We start from the raw sequence: 16,536 nt of genomic DNA on the forward strand, positions 1-16,536 counted from the left end.
AGGGATCTGGAGTGGGGATAGAAGGTCCTTCTATGGCAAGAAGAGAAATGGATTTTTACATAAACCTTAGAGAACTAGGAAGCAGTGCAATATTATGGGAACAGTCTCAAATTCTGTCTTTTATTTGTTTGACCTTAGGCAGCTAAGCTTTACTGGACTTAAGTTTCCTCATTGAAGAGATTCGATTAGGTGGCCTCTAGTTCTATGACATAGGCACCCATTGACAGGTTGGGCATGGGAGGCTGGCTTAGAGAAGACATATATTTGCCCAGAGAACTCAAACCACATTCTTGGATCAATTACTTTGGGGGGAAATTAAGTGTCCTAATAGCAGGGAACAATGCTTTTTTTTTTTTTTTTTTTTTACATTGAAGATCAGACACAGTGTCTTCTTATAATCTTGTCCTGAGCTCTGAAGCCTGACCCTTTCCAAGAAGTTGCTCTGCAGGCTTATTTCTTACTTCTCATGCCTCTGCAATTGGAAGTTGCTATAAAATAGCCTATCCCGAAAGGAGGGAAGGACCGTGTGAGCTGAGCACGGGTGTCTGTGAGATGGTGATGGTCAGTGCAGAGGGCACTGCCCGCTTCCTATCCTTTTAAGTTTCCAAACTTCTCTCGACAGGTGCAGAACGGAACAGCAAGTGTCTGAAGCACTAACCCTTTTTTGGAGAGATGAGGAAGAAGATTACAAAGGAACAAACAGAAAGGATAGAGAACATCCAGGGAACAATCTCTAACATTTAGGATCAAAGTATTCTCAAGTTGTCTTCAGATATTGCCAAAAGAACCCTTTGTAAAGAAAAAGACTTCCTAAGCGTCTCATTGCTGCCAAGGTGGTGCTTGAGTTTCTGTTGTCACCTGTTGTCGTTCAGTCATTTCATTTGTGTCTGACTCTTCATGTCCCCAGGTGGACTTTTCTTGGCATAGATACTGGAGTGGTTTGCCATTTCCTTCTCCAGCTCATTTCATAGATGAAGAACGGAGGCCAATAGGATTAAGTGACTTGCCCAGGGTCACACAGCTAGTAAGAATCTGAGGTCAGATTTAATCTTAGGGAAAGGAATATTCTTGACTCTAGGGCTGGCACTCTATCTGCTGAGCAAACTAACTACCCCTGTCATCACCTGGCACAGGATTGTACACCTAGGAACTATTATCTCTTCGATATAGGGAGCTTCCAGGTGAGGAAACCCTCTTGACTAATGCAAATAGGACACATTCTCTGACACTTAAGGATCTTTAGAGGGTTTCCCAAAGCAGTGAAATTGTAAGTGAGCTGCTCAGGGCCACACACCAGTGTGTGTCAGCGGCAGGATTGGAGATAAGATCTTCCAGGTTTCCAGACTAGCTCTCTAGCACCTATACCATGCTGTTTCTGCTTCAATTAATACTAATAAAATTAAATAATAATAATAGTTGCTACCATTTAAATAGAACTCTAAAGTATGCAAAGCATTTTATATAATCTTATTTGAACCCTTTAACAATCCTGTGTATTAAATGTTACAGGTATTATTACTTTCATTTTACATCTGAGGAAACTGAGTTTGAGAGATTGGGTGACTTCTTTAAGGTCATATAGATAGGAAGTATCTGAAGCTAGATTGGAATCTTCTAGATTTCAAATGCGATGTTCTACTGACTATACTAAGGATTTGCCAACTAAATAATGTACTGGACAGCATAGACCAATCCAGGCTTGTTTGGGTCAATTTACGTGTTCTCATTTCAGACTGAATGACTTACAGATTTCACATACAGAGAAAGTGGTAAAAATCTCACACTGTTTAAAAGAAGGAGAAAGGATGAGAGGGATCCCCCGTGCCCCTGTCCTCGGGAGCTGGACGGCATCTCAGGACTCCAAGCCGAGGGGCCAGCTCAGGGGAGCCTGATAACAACAAGACTTTGTTTTGCAGGCTGCTAACTTCGTGGCTGTCCTGCCATTTAAAGTGAACACGGACATAACTGACTTTATACAACAAATGTGGTCTTGAAAACTTGTGCGTGTGTGTGCACGCGAGTGCGTGCGTGCGTGCGTGCGTGCGTGTGTGTGTGTGTGCGCGTGTACACATAATGATTTTTGTGGATGCAGATTCGCAGGCAGGAAATTCAGTATTTAAAGGAATCCTACAAGGTATCCTCCTGAAAAGTGAAAATCATTTTGTCATGCCATGAATCTGTCTAGAAGACATCACCCAAAGAGGAAGGACAAAAGCCTCCAGTCTTGGAGGAAAAAGGGACAGCGTAGTAGTAACACCCTACGTGATAAAAGTCCTTTTGACATCCTATCAAAAGCTCTAAACCAAAGAGAAACAGGGGAGAGCTGTTAGGCAATCTTCCAAGTTGTCCAAAGAATAGACTTTCCCTTCTCAAAGTTATTGACCTCAACGGATATTTACAAAATTTACATTTATAAAAAATAAGAGCAAAAAGTCTTTCTAGTTTACTCCCAACCACACTAATCTTTTTTTTAAAGTAAACACACTAAAGAACAGGGCTACAGGGGGTGGTGAGACAGGAGAGTAATGGCTGGGGCTCACAAACACCTGGGCGGGCAACAGAGGTAACAGATAGACACACTTCGGGTTTAGAAAGGAATTGTGCATATTTAAAGAGTACTTACAAAGTCCATCCCTTCCTTTCCCTGAAAGACATGATTCCTTGCAGTGATGAGGCAGAACAGAGGACACAGTCAAAGGTGAAGGCTATGGTCAGGCTTTTATGGCCACATTGGGATGATGGCAGGGCCTCATCCAACCTCCTATGGCTCATAAGATCAAATATTCTTGTTCAAGACTAACAGTATATAGTAGGCAAGTTTCATCCCATTGACATTAAATAAATTGCAGGTTCTAAGAAAGCATTAGGGGGTCCCTCCTTCCTCACTGAGTACATTTGACTTATGATCTTGACAGAGAGAATTGCAATAACAACAACATTTTCTTAGCAGTGCATTTGAAGACTATTCCAGACTTGTCTTTGATGGATATCTAACAGTCATCATGCTCATCTGCCTCTCTTCAAAGGGCTGCAATTTTCAGGAAATCATAGCTGGTGTCCCTTTGATTCTGACTACCCTGGGGCCACATGATGAGGTAACCAACATCTATAAGCATCTGGGTGAGAAAACATTATAATGTGGCATCTGGTTTCTCTGGGGTTCGGTGTAATGAAGGTCATGAGGTTTCAAATCATGCCATAAATCTGGAGCAAAATCAGGTATTTTTACTGATCTTGAGGCACCCTAAGAATGGGATGGCCACAGAGAAATCTGCAAAGAATAGACTTAAGACTTAATTGCTTACATCATGTATAGCATCCAACCTCGTACCCTTTATCCACAAGTGGATAAACCTCACTCATCTTAGTAGGATGCCTGCACAAATGTCACTCTCACCAGGCTGCAGCCACCTTCTTCACGAGTGAGATGCTCGGCTCATAAATAGACTCGCCATGAAAACCTTCCCTTCTTGTCACCAGCAGCTCAGCTATAAAGGGTAACCGAATAGAGCCACCCTTTACCAGAATCCTTTGGAATATGATGATGAAGTGGCTTCCACCTTCCCAATATGGCACCGCATTCTGTGAGGTGTTTGAAAAATGTGGGTATTGTCCATGTGGAACCATGGTTCTTCAAAGCTGCTTCCTTAGACTTTCATTTTTTGCTCATATTAACAGTTCAGGGAATCTTTATTCTGGCTGTATGGTGTGGTATCTGGATGCCCACGAAACTGCCAGGGATCTGGCATAATGCATGGAGAATTGTTGCTGTACCTTAGGAAAAACCCTAGTTCACCAGTGTGTGCAATTCTAACAATTTCAGTAAGTCAAGGGAATGAAATCTCTTATCTCTCGGGGTTACAAAATGGATGGGACAGGTATTCTAGCCATGTTGGTTTTAAGGCCCACAGCAGCAGAAAGAAGAAAAAAAGAAGAAAATTAAAAACTCAAATGCCAAAGGGAAAAAATGATACCTGATGAGGAGACCTAGAGGAATCCCCATAGAGGCTATGCACAGAAGCTTCTCAGGACCTAGCAACTACAATTTGGGGAGGGAAACGGTCCCACTGCCTCCTGCCCATGGCTCTGAGAGCCTGCTCCAAGTGTTACGACTGCTTGGGGCAGAAGATAGTCACATTTTTCTAGATCGCTTCATCTCAATGTCCATATTCCATCAGCTTCTTCATTTCTTCCATACTCCCTCTATTTTAAGGATCCTGCCCGTAAGCTAAAAAGCCTGAAGTTAAGAGGAGCTGGGCTGAGTCAGATGGAAAAAGAGACTCACCACTTGAGCATAATCAACAAGTTTTTCAGCCCAGAAAAGTACAAGTTTTCAGTTGTATGACATCAACAAGTGGCTTGTACTTCAGCACAGAAATGAGTCCTTTATGCAGCATATGTTCTCGTCACAGCTCAAGGCATAAATCATACTTCCTAATGAAAAGCCCCTAGGAATCCCCATTCTTGTTAGCAGAGCATACTTTATACTAGAAAATTTGCAAGGAGACCAGTGTTGCACCACAAAGCTTATACAGGATTTTTTCTTTCGTCAGTGTAAAAATATACAATGCTACTGCTTATTTGTTGCAGTGTCAAGGTCCCATCATTTCTGTTTTGAGACCTTTTCATACCTCTCCGACCCAAACCACTGTGTTACCTCTCTTCATGCCCGATACCTCACAGCGTAGTGTTTTTTGCAACCCGTTGATGAGAAACAAAGACTCCTTGGCTGATGTGATGAGGTACTGTCCAAATAATCCACTGTTTTTCACAATTCTCGTGTTGCTGTCCCATGGCCAGTCCCGGGCTAAAATAGGTTCCTTTAAGTTTTTCAGCATATCCACCCTCCCTGTTGACAACTCCATAAAAAGTAAGTCTGTTTGGAAAAGTGATGTGGCATAGATATAGTATTGGTTGCTTTCAGTAAACGATGGCTGAAATGTCAGATCACAGAGGCGCATATCTGTCTGTAGATCATACATCAACTGAATCTCCCCTCTGGTGGTGATGGCCTGCACTTGAAGTCGGCCACTATCCTCATCTGCGCTGACCAAGAAATGCCCATCAGGAGACATGTGGGGCGCCCCTCGGATGTCCCCATTGGGGCCGATCACTGTATCTGTAACACTGTCAATCACAACCTGGGATGATGTAAGAAGGGTGGTTTGATTCTTTTTGCACTGGACAAAAAAATAGCCTCCTAAGTGGGTGTAGGCCATAGCATGGGGGATGCAGCTGTGGTTGTGGAGGCTGATGGTCTTGACGAGCATCATTGTTTCAAGGTCAATTTTGTGAACTGTCAAATTTGACTTGTTGAAGATGAAGCCAAACCTGGAATAGAAAGAAGGACATTGAGATCAGAACTGGAGATAAGCTAGAATCCCATCCCACTTCATCCCACTAAAAATGTGGAAGAATTTTTATTTTACAACTTTTGTCTGATAGCATCAGTTTAATGGGTGGCTCTCTATTCAATACTTCCTCCTATTGTTTGCCTCTTTGCTTCCTCATTCTTTCACAATCCTCAAAGTGGTTAATTAGTATTCCTGTTTTGCCTTCTTAAATGATAATTACACATTTGGGGGATTGTATGTCTTTTAATGATAATGCCCTTAACTAACAAGGAAAGACTGGAGGAAGCACAATGAGGTAGGGAGGTATTGGTGATTTGGAAAGATCTTATGTAGCAGGTAATATGTGAGCTTTTTTCTTTTTAAAACCTTACCTTTTGTCTTAGAATTGATACCAAGTATCTACCAAAGCAGAAGAGTGGTAAGGGCTGGGTAGTTGGGGTTAAGTGACTTGCCTAGGATCACACAGCTAGGGAAATGTCTATGCTAGATTTGAACCCAGGACCTCCCTTCTTCAGACCTGGTTCTCTATCCACAGAACCACCTCGCTTTCCTGATATTTAAATTTTGAAGGAAAGTAAGGATTAATAAGAGGCAGAGTTGAGGAGGAGGTAAATCAACCATAAAGAGTGACTGACATAAGTTCATTTGGTCTTTTCCCAATAGGACATTATCCCCTCATACTCCTTTTCTCTTTCTTTTGAGTGTTGGGAAGAAACCAGTCAGGAAAACTGCTGATCCTTCATTCCTAGGCTACAAGAACTCATTTCATGGTCCTCCCTAGGAGCATTATGGTGTTTGTCCAGCAGATGACACTCAGAGAATGGTCTTGAAAGTGTATTTTACCTGATGTGATTAATAACAAGGTTTGTAGGTGGGATAAAGAAATCATCCACTCCTTCAAATGGTACTCGAATGATGTGTGATTGGCTTTCACCTATACTTGCTTCAGGTATTACCTGTAGGAAAGAGGAGAGATTATTTTGAATTGATAAATAACCAGAGTCTAAGGAATGTGCTTTCAGGAGAATCATGATGGTGTGCAATGAAGTACTTTGGAGAGAATTTGAGCAAATGCAGGCTTTCTATAACTAGGGAGACAAGATCATACTCATTATATATATTACATCATGGACCAGCCTAATCAGAGACCATGGAGGAGGAGAGAATGTGAATTGTCTCCTCAAGGATTTGTGTGTGGTAAGCCAAGATCTAGTAAACCACTACTTGGAGAAAGAAGTAAGGAGATGAGCCTGTGCATAGAGCTGGGAGTGAGGATGCACATATATATGGAGTATGGTGTTCAGTTTTGGGCACCAAATTTGGGAGAAGACATTGACCAGCTAGAGAGCACTAAAAGGAGAAACAATATAATGAAATATAGCTTGAAGGAACTGGGGAAGTTTAGTCTGGAGAAGAAAAGATGTAGGATCCATTTTCAAGTAGTTGAAGTTTTTAGGGAAAGAAGAGTTAGACTTGTTCTTTCTAGATCCAGAAGGCAGAATTAAGAGCAATAAGGGTAACAGTATAGATAAGAGATTTAGCAATGGTATAATAATGAAAGTTTCCTCATAAATAGAGCTAGTAAATTGAACTTTCTTACAAAATAATGAGTTTTCCCTCACTTGAGTACTTTAAGTAACAGATGGATGACCATATTTAGAAGAGATTATATCAGGGTTGTGCTGGTAAATATTTAACTGGCTCTCTAAAATAAAAAGTATAAATGGCACATTCTTAAGATTAATCTAAATTAATTGGTCAATATGAAAGTAGGGAATGTTGGAGGGGATATGACAAAATTGAACACTAATGCATTGTTGGTAGAGTTGTGAATTGATCCGCCCATTCTGGAGGGCAATTTGGAACTATGCCCAAACTGGATCCTTTGATCCAGTAATACCATCATCAGGTCTGTATCCTGAAGAGATTTAAAAAAAAAAGAGGAAGGGGAAAGGACCTGTTTGTACAAAACTATTTATAACACCCCTTTTTTGTGGTGGCAAAGAATTGGAAATTATGGGGATGTCCATCAGTTGGGGAATAGTTGAACAAATTGTGGCCTATCATGGTGATGAAATACTTGTGTTGTAAAAAATGATGAACAGGATGATTTCAGAAAGCCCAGGAAAGACTTACACGAACTGATGCAGAATGAAATAAGCAGAACCAGAAGAAAATTATACACAGTAACAGCAATATTGTGGGATGATCAACTGTGAAAGACTTTGCTACTCTCAGCAATATAGTGAATGAGAACAATTCTGAAAAATTTATGACAAAGAATACTATCCCTTCCAAAGGAAGAACTATTGGTGTCGGAATACAGATCAAAACATATTTTTTACTATAGTTTATTTTTGTTTTATATGAGTATTCTCTTAAAACAATACTGAAATATGCTTTGCATGATAATAAATATATAACTCAGGTCAAGTTGCTTACCATCTCTGGGAGGGGGCAGGAAAGGGAAGGAGGGAGATAATTTGAATCATTTAACTTCAGAAAACGTATGTGGATAGTTGTTATTACATGTAATTGGGAAAATAAAATATCTTTAAAAGTAAAAAAAAGAATTATTAACATCTGAATTATTAACATCATCTCTCATTTTCTATGTCTAGATAATTAACATAATAATAAGTCCAGGCTTAATTTATTGTGTTTGCTGATTTATGAGGTAGAAGGGCACATATGAAATTTAGCAATTGGCTCTAATTAATTTGTATCAATTAGATCCGGAACACAATTTGGATTACTATTCAAGTAAAGGTTGAACTAGGTGGCCCCTGAGGTACTTTCCAATTATGAGATAGAATGATTAAATAATTTTGTCCCAGAAAGGAGTAGGACAGTTTGCCATCCATTGACAATCCGGTATAGTTGTCATATCAACATGGGAAGTAAGAAGGGAATGGGGGGCAGGGCCAAGGGAGTAGGGTCACTCCCACAACAAACGGCCACTGTGGGAAGGCCCCGAGTTGGAAGCAGTTTGTGAGAAAAGATTTTTGGAGGCCACACTAAATGGCCAGTCTTGGGCAACAATTAATAGGTTAACACCTATTAAGCACCTACTATATGCCAGGCACTGTGCTAAGTACTAAGAACTGGGGATACAAAGAAAAGTAAAAGATAGTTCCTGCTCTCAAGGAACTCATTGTGTAAAGGAGGAGAAAACATGTGAATAACCATCTACAACCATGTACAAACAAGCCCTGTATGGTATAAATTGGAGATAATTGACAAAGGGAAGAGATCAAATTTAAGGGGGACTGGGAAAAGAATGAGAGGAAAGGAGGTAGAGGTATTTATTGTAGACAGCTTTCTTAAGAATTTCAGTGCCAAAGTGGAGGTGAGATAAGGGATGATAGCGAACAGGGATTTTGGGGTCAACTGAGAGGTTTCGGAGGGTAGGGTAGATCTATGCATGTTTGTGGGCAGTAGGGAGGCAGCCAGCAGAAATGAAGAGACTGAAGATTTATGAGATAATAGGGATGAGAGAGGAGAATAAGGGATAGAATGGGATCATCTATGCATGCAGAGGGGTTTGTTTTGGAAAGGAGTTGGAATAGTTGTTCTTTTTGTTAGAAATATCATCTATGGCTGGAATGCCCTAATGTTCATCTTTTACTTATTGGATTCTAATAATAACAACAGCAATGTTAGCTAGGGAGTAAATAGAGTGAAAGACCTAGAGTTAGGCAGACCCGAGTTCAAATTTGCTATGTTATTTATTATCTGTATGATCCTGGGAAAATTGCTTAATTTCTGTATAAATTCAGTTTCCTCATCTCTAAAATGAGAATGATAGGCTTTGCCTTCCTGGGTTGTTTTATGAGGATAGAATGAGATAATGTTTGGGAAGCACTTTGCAAATCTTTAAGTGCTATATAAATACCACCTATCATTATCAGCACCATCATTATCATTATCCCAATTTCACTATCTTGGCAAACCTATTATAGCACCTTCAATACTGCCAGAGGGCTTGGCTTCAAAGAGAAACGGAAAGATCCATGGAGGGAAGGAAGGGCAGGAGCCAGCTAGCTAGCTAAACTACAGAGGTCTGGAAGCCCTAGCGAAAGGACTTGTCTGAGGTGGGAATGGAGGGGAAATAGAGCAGAGAAATACCAGCTCAGGACCCTGGACTGAAGGGGAGGGGAAACAGATACTAACATTTTTTGCCTAATGAGTCCTCTAGGCAGGACTAAAGCTGTGTATGAACTTAAAGACCCAGCAGAAGGAAAACCAGGAGGGAAGAGTCAGCCAAGAAAGGGCAAGGGCAAGTCTCCTGTCATTGGCCAACAGAACCAGGATTAAGATAACTGTTATTTTTAGGATATCGGATAAGGGAAGAAAGAGAAAATTATGGTTTCCTTTTGACACCAGAGACAGTGATAGGGAATTTAGGCCACAGAAGTGAGGGAAGGACAGCAAAAATCCAGGAAAGATTGAAGGGCTGCTTGCTGGAAGAATTGACTTTCCTGGGCAAGACAACAATTGGGAAGTTGGATTGAAAGCCACTCTTCTGCCTTCTGTGGTGGAATGTATTTAGGCAGAAAATACTAGAATATTTTTGAGTGGTTATTGAAGAAGAAAGTAGGTATAAGCTGGCATCTTGGCACATTCTGGCTCTGTGATTTCAGAGGCTGCCCTCATTGCCATAATAAAGATCAATCACACAAGTGAAGCAACAGTGTGACAGGACTAAACTTACTTAACTAATTCCTTTCTTTTCAGACAGGAATTTTCTCACTTCTAGATCTCACTTGAATGTCACCAACTTAACCTGACTGCCCAGAAATTGATTCCATGCCCTTGCTCTGAACCAATAAGCTTTTGGCGCAGGTTGGCACCTTAGTAGATTAGGGGAAGAAATACTAAGCAAGCATTTTCCAAATGTGCTCTAGGACAATATACCCCCCTACTGCTGCCATGGAAACCTATCTTAACACCTGAGAAGTATAATGCGAATAAGTGAATGAATGAAAAAGTATTTAAGTATTTACTATGTACCAGATGCAAAGGCAAAGATAGTCTCTCCTTGAGGAGTTTCCAATCTAATAAAAGAGTCAACAGACATGAGAAAATAATGGCCAGGGAGGGAGATTTTGGTCTGTGAAGTTTGGGGATGATAAATGGAACAAAAAGGCACAAAACCTATTTCTGAGTTCGACTGTTGAGTTCTTTTGATTGTGGTTTAGGTACTGGAAAGGAAGGGATGGGAGAAGCAAGGTCCCTGTTGAGAAAATGGGAGAGGAGTTAGGGAGGAAGGGTTTTTTAACTGGAATTTTCTTTTCCTTTGATGCAAAGTGTTCTGGTTAGCACAGGAGGACTTTTCAACCATATATTGTTCTCAAAATAATATCCTCATACATTTGGCAACTAGAGGAAAATTCATAAAGGAACAGTCTCAAGTTTCTCTCTATGAGGTCTGTCAGGAAGGTAGAGACAGAGATAGAGATAAAGAGAAGAGACAGAAACAGAGATAAAGATAGAGAGAAGAGACACAGAAACAGAGAGAGAGATTGCTGTTCATTCATCACCAATTCCTCCTTGCCTCCCATGAAGTAGGAAGAATTAAACCACTTGAATCAAATGAGTATGGTCAAGGATATACTATGAATGCCAGGACGTGGTATTATTTAGGTTGGGAACTGGGCTCTTTTTGCTCTAGAGTTGAACATCACCCACTTGACTCAAGGAACAGTGATTAAAGCCCCTGTGTGTACTTTGCAGGGAAGGCAAATAATATGCAGTGAAGAGGAAGGAACAAAGGGAAGAGCAGAAGCCCCAAGACATTGTTTCTGCCCTGAAGCTTGTGTCCCCTTCACCACCCATTCGCTCCTGGAAAGCTCTTAATTAAAGAGAATCAGTCCTTGCTCCTTACCTTTTGAAGAACCCATTTGGTGTTCAACAAGCCCGTTTGCAAATTCAGGGAAATTACTGGCAGGCCAATTACTGATATAATTGCAGGACTACAGACCAATTAACCACTTTACTAGAGATTTCCCTTAAAGTCATTCTCAATCAGTTAGTCACTAAACACTGATTAAGGTTTTCTGTTTGCAAGGCCCAGGGTAAGAGGAAGGGAAAAATTTTGAGAAGAGGCAGACCCCACTCTCTGAAGCAGTGATTCCCAAAGTGGGCGCCACCGCCTCCTGGTGGGTGCTGCAGAGATCCAGTGGAGTGGTGATGGCCACAGGTGCATTTGGGATTTTGAATGTTTTAACTTTTTTTGTATTACATTCTATTCTGAGTTCAATAAATAGTTTCATAATTTCAAAGTTCAATGTTTCTAATTTACACCTTTCTTTACTATATTTTACAAAAAAGGTAGAAACATTAATACTTTAAATATTATGTATATATAAAATATATCTTTCCTATTAATTGCTATTAAAATAAAAAAATTAATTTCTGGGGGCTAAGTAATATTTTTTCTGGAAAACCACTTACCACTCCTGGGCCAAGGACAGTCCCTAGCCCGGATGAAAAAGGAGGAGGGTTGGGCGTGGGGCTAGCAACCCCACCCTGTTAAAAACTACATCTGCTAAAGAAACTGCAACCTAAAGTAGGGGCAGCTGGGCTAGCTCAGTGGATTGAGAGCCAGGCCTAGAGACGAAAGGTCCTAGGTTCAAATGCAGCCTCAGACACTTCCCAGCTGGGTGACCCTGAGCGACTGTGTGACCCATTGCCTACTGGTTGTGGCCCTATGCTCCTAGAATGGAGTCCCAGGATAAGAAAAAAAAGTAATATTTTTTCTGGAAAGGGGGCAGTAGACCAAAAAAGTTTGGGAAGCACAGCTTTAAAGGCTTTTTTCCACTGTCCAGTAGGGGCAGGGAACAGAGGAAGTGTCTACACTCCAGAGCTGGAGCAAGATGCAGAGGCCCTGGTGAAACTGCCATAGGACAGCTGAGTTTGGTTGATAGACTGACTGGCAGCACTATAGTGTTAAAGTGAAAGTTGAAAAAAGAACTCATTGACAATATAACCCTTTCATGCTAGAGATGGGGAAAGAAGGGTCCAGAGAAAATGGTCTCAGAGGCAAATAGGTGGTATGATGGGTGGAAGATCTGAAAAGCTGCGTGACTCTGGGCAAGTCACTTAAACTCTGTCTGCCTCAATTTCCTATACGGTAAAATAGGGATAATAATAGCACTTACTTTTCAGGTTTGTGGTGTGGATAAAATGAAAAAAAAAATCACAAAATTCTTCATAGAAGCAACAGCTGGAGTTTGAATGCAGATCGAAACATACCCTTCTTTACTTTATTTCTTCCATGAATTCTACTCTAGAGTGAGCAATAGATCTCTTGTTTCGCAATATGATGAACAGGAAAATATGTACTATATGATTATATGTGTATATATAAATAATATTATCTGCCTTTTTTGGGGAGATGAAAGGATTAGGAGGGAGGGAGAAAAAGAATGAGGTGGATTTTTAGACATAACTGATGTGAGAATTTGTTTCTCTTGAATAAACATATTTATTATAACTTATTACATATTTATAACAATATCTTAAATTATTATATATTATATATTGAAAATATAAATCTATGCTTTCAAAAAATACCTCTTCATAAACTTAAAGTGTTGTAGAAGTGCTAGCTGCTAAAGTAGTAGAGTAAGAAACATTTTATTTTAAAAGTTATAGTTTACAATTCTATCTCTACCACTTATGTGTGAGTCATGTGAATAATGGCAAGATCCTCTCTGCCTCAAGGGGCTTTAGTCTTTGCCTCCAGTGTGAGGATACTCTTAGAGATCTGATTAGCTTCCAGGTGTTCAAATATTCTCTTTACATGACTCCTAAATCTATACATATTTAGCCCAAACTATTCTCTTGAACTCTACATTAAGGAGAACTGGTCTACTCACCATTCTCTGAATCTGGTAGACCTTTTCCTGCTCTCACTTCAATATACTCACAGAAGTTATCCCTAATGACTGAAATGCTCTCTCCCTTCTCATGTACTCTTAGAATGCTTGGCTTCCTTCGAGGCTCAGATTGTGGGCCACAGCCTCCATAAAGCCTTCTCACATCCTCCCAAGACTCATTGTTCAATTCCTATGTCATATTCTTATTTGGATATGTGTTATTCCTTGGTAAACTGCCAGTTCCTTGTGGGTAGAGGCTTCTTCATTTTTATCTTTTTTAATAGACTGGATCTCCCCATTGCATATGAGCTAGAAGTTCAGGATCTGCTTACAAGCCTAATTCCACTACTGCTTGATGCAGGAACTTTGCATTGTTCTGTTTAGGACACAGGGGCAGTTTGCCCTTCCTTATGTGCCCTGGTGCACATCCGGAGGGCACACCATACTGATGTGGAGCTCAGGATAGGCATCCTATCTGCACAACCCTCTTTACCTCTTCAATTTCCAAGCTAAAGAAATCCACCAGCTTCCATCTTGAAGGGAGCTGGGATTAGAGATGAGTGCCACCATGTTTAGCCATTTATGTCTTTGTATTCCTAGGGTTTAGCACATAGTAGGAGTATAGATTTTTAATAGCTGGAGGGGACCCTGCAGGTCATTAAATCCAAACTCCTTATTTTTCAGATGAATAGGTAATTGTCCTAAGGTCACCCAGAGTAAATTGCATTGCTAGAATCCAAATCTAGCATTCTTTCTCCTATAAAAAATTACCTCTCTGCACAAAAGCTTTATTTGAAACTTTTCCAGTTTTGTAGGACTCGCCAATGTTTATATTCTGTGGTGCTGCCTTTGATAACTAAAGATAACTTTGATAATTAAAGACTACCTCCATTCACAGTAAGTACTTGAAGGAAGTGGGGATCAGAATATATGTCACTCTCCAATGCAGATGTAGACAGATGAAGAGGCATTAAGTGTAATTAGACATTAGGTCAAGATACCTCAGAACCAGAAGGGACCATAGGCCATTTAGTCTAAGCTCTGAACCAGAGGAGAAATTCTTAGAACAATGAGCTAGGGAGTGGGGCAAAACCAGAAAGGGAGGAGGAAGGAAGGAAAGGAAAGAAGGATAAAGAAAGAAAGGAAGGAAACATGCATTTATTAAGCACTTACTGTATGTCAGGCCCTGTGCTAAGTAAATTACAAATATTATCCTATCTGATCCTCACAACAACCCAGTGAGGTGCTATTTATTTATCTTCATTTTTCACTTGAGGAAACTAAGTCAAACAGAGGAGTAATGATTTGTTTGGGTTCACACAGGTCTAATTGACTCCAAGCCCTGAGATACCATATCACCTAGCTGTCGGAAGACTGGGTAGGGGGTCTGTGAGTACTGGGCTTTCACATTTCTTTCCCAAAGCAGAGAGACAAGAAAACAAATTGGAGTTTTCTCTGAGGTCAATGAATTAATTTAGCAAATCTTTAAGGAAAATTTTTTCTATTCTGGCCCTTATGTTGGACTCTGCTGTAAGGAAAGCAGGATCATAGAAAGGTGAAGAGACTTAAGGGTTATTATCTAGGCCAACCGCCTCATTTCATATAAAATGGGAATTGAGGACCAACAAATTAAAACAATTAGCTCAAGGTTATATGAGTAATAATGAATATGAATCCAAGTCCTCAGATGCTATTTTTACTGCACTTTGGTGTCTCAAAAAATAATGTCATCATGGATTTAGACTTAAAAGGGATCTTAGAGTAGGTGCTCTTATCCCCATTGTTGAGATTGGAAAACTAAATTCTGGGGAGATTAAATGACTTGGCCAAGGTCATATAGAGAGTAAGGAACAGAGCCAGAGTCTAAACCCTTCATAATAGAATTCCCAACTTCTTTCTTCAAAGACAGAACAATATAGGGGAATACCATGTATACTCAGATTATCAGTAGTATAAGATAAAGTGTGATAGAGACAACCAGAGAGGCATAAATGGAGTATGATGAGTGACAAATCACTACCAGATAGGGGCTCCTGAAAAAAAACCCTGAAAGGGTGGAGCAGAGTTGGAGAGCAGGGACTCAATCCCTAGGCTTGATGGACAAAGAAGATCGTGACCAGAATCGAGAAGCATCTTCAGGAAGTTCTTACTTGCAGTAGAGCCCCTGGAATGGGTGGCTAGAAGAATCAAAGCTCCAGATCTGAAAGGGACCTCAGAGAACATCCATGCCAACCTCCTCATTTTACAGATGAAGAAACTGAGGGCCAAGGAGATTAAAGCAGTGGATAAAGTCCTAGATCTAGAAGCTTTAGTTCAAATCTGGCCTGGACAAGTGACTTAATCTCTATTTCTGTCAATTTGCTCTTCTGTAAAAAATGAGGATAATTCGACGAATAGGATGAATTTGGAAAAACTTTAAAAGACTGATGCAAAGTGAAGTAGCAGAACCATGAGAACAATGTGTACATTAACATAAGAAATATTATATGATGATCAACTTTGAAGGACTAAGCCATTATTAGAAAAAATAAGGCTCCACGACAAACTATATGGGACTCATGATGAGAATGCTATCCATAGCCTACGAAGGAACTGTTGGAGTCTGATTATGGATCAAAGCATGCCATCTTCCACTTTCTTCATGAGATTTTTATTGTATATGTAATGTTTCTTCTGTCACAACATGAGTAATATGGATATATGTACTGCATGAAAGTACTTGGTTATAACCATCAGATTATTCACTGCCTCAGGAGTGAGGAGAAGGCAGGGAGGAAGAAAATATGAATCCTAAAATGTCAGAAAACAATTGTCAAAAATGGTTTCTACATGTAACTAACTAATAAACAAATAAACATTTTAAAATGGGGCACCTACCTCCCAGGGTTCTTGTAAGGATCAAATGAAATAATGCTTATAAACTATTTTGATCTCCTATACCATGCTGCTTCCAACTGAATCAGAGTCAACCAATGGATGTCTGAAGCCCAACCCCAAGTTGTATCAAACTGTATTCACATCAGGAGAGACAATGCAGCTTATCAGAGGACACAAGGCCTGTTTCTTACCTGCCTCTTAGTATTCTCCCATTCTTATTCTCTCTCTCTCTGTCATGATACCAGAGCAATGCAGATTTCAGATGGTTCTTTGTCCCATTTCTTCTTCTTTTTCTTCTTTATAACTAGGCTAAAAGTGTACACACTAACCCCAATGGCCATTTATTCAGCCTTTTTTTCTATCAAAAACATTTCCTAAAATCCTGACAGAAGTGCCTCAAAAATACCTCTAAAATCATAAAT

At 40.1% G+C, this 16,536-nt stretch overlaps 1 protein-coding gene across 1 annotated transcript in view; it reads right to left on the minus strand.

Moving 5' to 3' along the window:
• Positions 1–4,625: 4,625 nt before the first annotated feature.
• FSTL4 (follistatin like 4) overlaps positions 4,626–16,536 on the minus strand; it is an 874,220-nt gene continuing 862,309 nt past the window's right edge. Inside the window, exons 14-15 of the mRNA XM_044661912.1 lie at positions 6,198–6,310; positions 4,626–5,331 (exon numbers count right to left, since the gene is read on the minus strand). Of these exons, the coding sequence (XP_044517847.1) occupies positions 4,626–5,331; positions 6,198–6,310 (819 nt within the window). The remainder of the gene's footprint in view (positions 5,332–6,197; positions 6,311–16,536) is intronic.

This window comes from Gracilinanus agilis, chromosome 2 (genome assembly GCF_016433145.1).
Source record: "Gracilinanus agilis isolate LMUSP501 chromosome 2, AgileGrace, whole genome shotgun sequence".
Lineage (NCBI taxonomy): Eukaryota > Metazoa > Chordata > Mammalia > Didelphimorphia > Didelphidae > Gracilinanus > Gracilinanus agilis.